A 6,895-nucleotide genomic window follows, 5' to 3' on the forward strand; every position below is an offset into this window, starting at 1 on the left:
TCTAATAAATGAATCTAACGAGCACCTAGGACTTTGTCGCGACACATAATTGAAATAACAGGTGCCAGTATTAGTCACAAAGACTCATATTCTCCACATGTGAAATATGTCTCATATGATGATGTCAAAAATTAGAACATCCATCAAGTACAAGATGTACTTATTTGTGGAGGTAACTATAAACACTCAACGACACGAGTGAGAGGGACTCTCATAAACCTTACTTCACACACTGACCGAATTGAACTCCATGAGTTCCTAGACCATGTTGTATCCTAGTGACTAACAACATGTGCCAAACAAAATCCTACCATGTAGGTCTATAATTGCAGGGTGCAAAAATGTATCTGGTACAATATTGTCCCAAAGTTCTTTGCTTGTACATGTCCTTGTCATGTGTCTGAAGAGAAAAATGGATGAAAGCATCTTAGCATATACATCATACTTGGAAAACTCAGTCAAAGAATATTCAAAATGAAAACTAAACCGAATCATATGCTTACGAGGAGGTGAAAAATAACATCCACTTAATCGGAGTTAAGTGCACTATCTATACCTGAAAGATACAACTTGAAAGGTGCATTACCAAAAAGAAAGCCTCAAAGGATCTAGTATGTCTTTGACGTCGTAAATAGTAAATGAAAGATTAGTGAAAAGAAACAAATATATAATCAAGTAACCCTAGGCATTGTGTAGGTAATCCAAACCCCTTGGTTAGATTCTACATGGAAACTGCTTCTACTATCAGTGAATGCTAACAACCAACACAGTCTACTGTGCCCAATAGCTAGTGATTGTAATCAACTTGGGAAGTTGAACTTACCCACTACTCCTTGGTAGGTTGAGGTCGTCTTTCCATGAAAGTACAAGTGTCAAGAGATCAATCAATGACCATCAACACCCATGGAGTGATTTGACATTAGTTGGGTCATACCCCTAGAAATACCACTCCTCTAAGCACAATCAATGCTAGAAATTATACAATAGATCCTCTCAAGTTGGACTCTTATTCATAACTAGATCTTTAAATAGTGATATCTCCCCATGAAAAGAAGAGAAAGATTCCCAACACCCAAAATAATGTAGTCATACTAGATTTTCTTTGGTGTTTGAAACAAGAGATTACCTTCTTACAGTAGATCCTCTCAAGTTGGACTCTTATTCATAACTAGATCTTTAAATAGTGATATCTCCCCATGAAAAGAAGAGAAAGATTCCCAACACCCAAAATAATGTAGTCATACTAGATTTTCTTTGGTGTTTGAAACAAGAGATTACCTTCTTGGAGGCTCTCTCAGTCGATTTTAGCTATCATACGTCATCTAATTGCAAAACCCTCCTTGATCGAAGCAACTTTTGTTTGACAAGTTTGTTATGTAGAAGATTCTACAAATTTAATAAATTCAAAATAGTAAACCTTAAATTGAACTTGCTTATTGACTTGCATGAATCACCGTGTGGTGTGATACTTTGTGTTAAATTCACCTCGTAGCTTTGCTTTCCAACAAAATTTTATCGATGGCCCATCTTTCTTAGCCTCTTGAAGTCACAAACTTTAAAGGTTATGAAATCTGTCCTACATTGACCGTGCTCATGAGTAGCCTCGTACGAAGCCATGCTGCTTAGTTAAAACATGACTAATGTAGCATGGTTGCTCTTATGCTTGACGTACTAGACACATTTAAAAGAAAAATAATATCGTCGATTGTCAACCTTGTCGAGTAGGATACCGTATTAGAAGCAGAATACCTACAATAATTGCACAGACAAAGCGTACCTGAGTTTCCCAATACTGCATGCATGCACTTGTTACCATTTACCCTTGAAAACCAATCGGATCCGACTTGCTAGGACAATGGGTTGATCATGGCCGTTTCTAATTGCATGGACTTCAGAAAACTTGCCTAGGAGCCATGTCCTAACAAATGCAAAACTCCAAACTAGCGAGAAAGATTCTTGCCTGCTTTTTGAATTGCAATAAATGGTTTGCCCTCCTGAATACCTTTGCCTTACAAGCCACATGCTATGCCTGACTTGTCTTTACTACTAGGCAACCTTGGTTACATGTATCAACTGACAAATAATTTAAAGAAGTCACCTTGTTCATGCTAGACATATGTTGAGAAGCATCATATAAACTTGCTTTGATCCAATCAATATTTCGTGTCTTGGAGCCCATATGGCCCGTTTCGAGGGAAATCGCTCTTTAGTGGATACCTTTGCGTGAGAGTTTGTTTCTCACTTTTACCTTGTTTTGCCCTGAAAGCTTGCATGTTTCAAAACTCTGAAGCTGTAAGGGACTTGCCTTGCCTTGCATGGAGGTACACCTTGCAACCTCAAATCTCTGAAGCCGTGAGAACATTGATGTCACGAAGTTCTATGGTCAAGGCTTTGCCATACACAATTAACTTGTGATCCAAAGTCGTACTTGGCACACATGATATCATATAATAAATTTCTAGAATCTCAAAAATTGCAAAGGTTTTGTCATAGTACGTTGATGTAGATCGTCGCCCTTCGCCAATCGTTTTTCAACCCTCTACCTTCTCCACGAGAGGGGGTGTGGCCTATGTGGGCATGCTCCCTTATGTGAGTTTAACACAAAAAGGTCCTTCCCTTGGGTGGCTGCGTGCAAAAAGCAAGCCCTATGAGCTATGGCAGTGACACCAATTACACAGAGAAAGAGAGAGGGTGACGCAGCGCACCCCACATGCCTCGATCGGTCCTGCTCAAGAAACAAGAAAGATTCCCTGTTGTAGCGCAAACGTGACAAGCCCACCTATAGATGATTTGGTTCTCATCCACCCTAGCTTCTTTCCCTCCTATACGGCCATGCCCATGGTCCCTTCGTCCTCTGTTGATCCCGCCTTGTGAGCTTCATGACATAGATCGAGAGAGAAACCACGCCGAGAGAGGCTATGCCTCCGTTCTTCTTCAAGAAGGAGAGAGAGATTGAGAAACCATGCCAAGAGAGGCCATGCTTCTTCCCACTTATCCATCCACTTCCTCCCCTCTTCCATGGATGGCTTTGATACCAATATGAGAGACCGAGGACTAGCACATGCAACTCTCCACCCAACCATTCCATATATAGGCCCTTGGCTTGCTAAAGATAGTCCCCTTGTATTGCATGTGTGTCCTGGCCCTTGGCCTGACTCGTCTTACCCTAGGCATGACAAATGGAGTGTGAGCCATGGGAACTATGAAGAGGATTTTGGCACAGAAAATGAGAACACAAGTCAAGCAGATGCTTTGGGACCTCATCCAATTTTACCATTTCAGACCTAGTTTGAGAATATGAGGCCTTGTCTTGTTACTAAGGTGAACCTAGGCAGACACATGATTAGTGTTTGAGAATATGAGGCCTTGTCTTGTTACTAAGGTGAATCTAGGCAGACACATGATTAGTGCCTTAGCCTCTAAAGTGGGACGAAAAGGATTCACGAGCAAGGGGAAGCACAAACATGCATGCTTTCCATTTTCACCCGCTCAATTGCCTCAAATATGGGCAAGTTCTCGTCCCCACCATTTGGGAAGCACAAGCGTGCATGCTTTCCTTTTTCAGCTGCTCAATTGCGAATATGGGCAACTTCTCGTCTCCACCATAGATCCCACCATTTTGGGAGTTTCAATGCTTGGAGAATTAGCGGTGTGGACATGGGAGTGCGGAATAGAGGATGAGGGAAGGATGTCCTGTCAAGAGGAAAAGATAAAGTGACGAGTGATATGGCTACCTAAACTTCGACACATAAAGAGAGCAACACTCACGGTGAGAACAAATAGAAAGAGCATCGTGGAATATGACAATAATATTGGGCAGCAAAGGGTGGGCTGTGTATGTGAATGTGATATGCTAGGTACCAGGGTCAACTTCTTTCCGTGCAGGACTGCCAAGTGGAGACTTCTCATGACATTGCAATATCTCACAAGGCCAAGCAAAAGATCGGCAATCTCTCATCTCAATCATAAGGCCCTCTTGCATGTCTTCTTTGCGTGTGGGGCTCTCTTCTTCTTCTTCTTCTTCTTCTTCTTCTCTCTCTCTCACACACACACATATATGCCCCTGATTTGGTGAAAACCCCAAGGTCTATTGAACGATCACATTTTTACTTGAATCTGTCGTATAAGTATATACTTGGGCTCCCCATAACACATGCACTCACATATACATACATAATTTGGTACTACAAACTGTAATAGTTATCCTTAACCTTTCATAACTGGCTTGCTAACCCTTGATATGTTGCAGGTACTCCCTGATTGCAGGTTTCCCAAACGCCCAAACCCACCTCCCCTAATCCACAGTGCAAGCGCACCATTCCATTTGAAGCTTCTTCTGTGATGGGTAATCTCTCATCTTCTTCTTGCAGCGCAGCACCCACACTAGCAAGCACGATTAAGTCGTCTGCGGCGACTCAGCGCGTGAGCAGGGTGCTGCTCATCGATGGCAGCATGCTCAAATTTCGATCGCCCATCAAGGTCATCCACCTGCTATTGGACTACCCCAACCATGTTATCTGCCCCTTGGACTCCCTGACGCCCGGCCTGCATTCTCTATCTACCCTCTTGCCCGATGAGCAGCTGCAGCTGGGCCGCCTCTACCTTCTGCTCCCTTTCAAAACACACCTGCAGCACCATCAGCAGACTAGCTCTAACAAAAGCATTAAGCAAGCCAAACGGCAGCACACATTAGACCCCAAAATGCTGTTGCAGGAAAGGGGCGTACAAGAGCATTTGGAGATGAACAGCTCTTTACCGCGAACTAGAGAAGAGCGCATACTTCCTGCAGAGGAATCGGGGAGCAAAGTCGCCCAAGAGAAGCAGAGACAAGGTTTGATGGGAAATGCGGACCTAGGTTCTTCGAAGTTTGCTGATTCGGACAACAGGAGCGAGGTGGGTCTTCGATATTCTTCCACAAGCAGGCGCTCTGGTGGCAAGCTTAGCAGTCATGAGAGAAGGGGAGGGAAGGAGAGCAGTGAAAGGGGCAATGCAGGCTTCAAACATGAGAATATTGGCCCGCTCTGCGATACGCCAGAGCTCCAGCGAGCCTATCGCTCGTTTCTGCTGCGACGGTCGTCCACTTGGACCCCGCGCCTTCAACCTATTCTTGAGCGGCGCTAGTTAGTAGCTCGAGCCTCAAAGATTTTTCTGTCAGTATAAAAGTTCTTTGATTCTTTTAATTTTTGCATGCTAATTCTAAAACATGCTTCACTCAGACAAGAAGATAGATTAGGCGCATGTATGTAAAGCTTAATATTCAAGGGGCCATGTGAGTTTCTTCTCTTTTACAACAACAACAACCACCACCACCACCACCACCACCACCCCCCCCCCCCCCCCCCCCCCCCCCCCTCAAATGTGGTATATTGGCTATCCCAATTCCCTTCTAAGTAATAGGTCTTGAGTTTATGGATACATCTTTGAGGGCTTGAGGATTGTCTTCTCCTTCTCTCTCCCAAAGTGATTAATTTTCTCTAAAACCTTGTACTCATAGCGTGTTTATTACATTTGGTGATGAAATGGCTAGCTTGTTTAAGTATCTAAGCTTTACACATACACCCAATTATCTCCTTAGTCTTCTATTGCTAATTTAGAAAAAAAGGCACTTCTTGGACTAGTTACACAGTCTTAAACTTGGCATGTTACCACAAATTTTTGTTGCCATGCCACACTTAAAGCCTCTTCTTCTTGTGTGCATCTTGCATCCCAAAGTTGCACTACATAACATCTACATTGTTTTTAAAGCGTTTAGTGTTGCCTCGCATAACCTTGTTAAGAATATGTTTGTCTTCTTCAATGAGAAACTTCCTTGTTAAACTGGAATGTAGTGTATGTGCAACTCACTATTAAGCTACAATGGAACTTTTTTTTTCTTTTTTTTGCAAAACTCACAATGGTAAGTGGATTATATTACCATATCCAAAAATTACAGATTCTTGTCATGCTCATGACGAGCCATGACCACTTCAATGGATTCTAAAGCTACAATGGAACTTTAAACCGTTTTTTTGCATGCTACATTAAATGAAAGTATAGAAATAGTGAAAACTAAACTACGGATAGAAACAAATATTTGGATGATCAATTTGATACAATCTGAAGGCATTGTCCACCCAAGCACTTTCTAGATAGAGCTTAAAAGATAAACAACTCAATCTATTAACACATACAAGTAGGTAGTGGGGGTCCAATATCCATAACAAAGAATGCTTTGGCTCATGGCAATAACCTCTATTAAATGTGTTGAACATGGATGGTAAGTTATTGTACACAACATACGCAATCTGGGTGGCATTGATTGCGCATCATCCACAACCACCATGCAACGACCATTGATCGATCGACAATCATCCAACCTCGATTGGCCGTTTGGTAGTATGAAGTATACACATGATATGGCATTCAAAGGATTAATTTAAGAGATTTTCTCCAAAATTTTTCATTGGAGAAGTTGTCCTCGAACCGCTACTTTGGGTGGGGACCCCTCAAACCATGGCCAACCAAACCTCCAAACCCAAAGTTGATTACTTGAATTAGCTCACTATCATCATGATTACAATAATGACCACTTCGGTATTTTTGTCAGAATTCCACATAAGATGCGTGCATTAATGGCTTCCGTCATAACGGGTGCCTCATAATTGTGCAATATAACAAAGTGAGAGGTAGACATAGAGATATAGTAACACCCCCTCAATGTGTACCCAAAGATGAACAAGGTTGGTCAAGGTCCGACTCCAAGTATATAAGAAGATGTAGTAACTGGTGAATATTTTTATACAACTCTCCCTCTGTTTGTCCTTTGTTTCCCTTTTCTTGTTTCAGTTGCTCTTTGGTAATGGCCATGCAAATTTGGATGTTTCAATGAAGTGTTGTTGTCCTTTTCATTAGAACA

General features: G+C 42.1%; 1 protein-coding gene across 2 annotated transcripts; it reads left to right on the forward strand.

Moving 5' to 3' along the window:
* Positions 1–3,971: 3,971 nt before the first annotated feature.
* Positions 3,972–5,282, forward strand: LOC147456607 (uncharacterized). Of its 2 annotated transcripts, none has more exons than XM_086515515.1 (2): positions 3,972–4,085; positions 4,250–5,282. In XM_086515515.1, exon 2 carries the CDS (start codon positions 4,342–4,344, stop codon positions 5,119–5,121), a length of 780 nt encoding a protein of 259 aa, XP_086371641.1. In that variant the 5' UTR covers positions 3,972–4,085; positions 4,250–4,341; the 3' UTR covers positions 5,122–5,282. The 2 variants fall into 2 exon arrangements, with proteins under 2 accessions (XP_086371641.1, XP_086371640.1); XM_086515514.1 differs by having other exon boundaries at positions 4,046–4,181.
* The last annotated feature ends 1,613 nt before the right edge of the window (positions 5,283–6,895 follow it).

Source organism: Adiantum capillus-veneris, chromosome 6 (assembly GCF_014529385.1).
Source record: "Adiantum capillus-veneris isolate H3 chromosome 6, ASM1452938v2, whole genome shotgun sequence".
In the NCBI taxonomy this organism is placed as follows: domain Eukaryota; kingdom Viridiplantae; phylum Streptophyta; class Polypodiopsida; order Polypodiales; family Pteridaceae; genus Adiantum; species Adiantum capillus-veneris.

Bases quoted from the DNA above. Each gene is read 5' to 3' on its own strand.
- LOC147456607 (XM_086515515.1), top strand. From the start codon at position 4,342: ATGGGTAATCTCTCATCTTCTTCTTGCAGCGCAGCACCCACACTAGCA.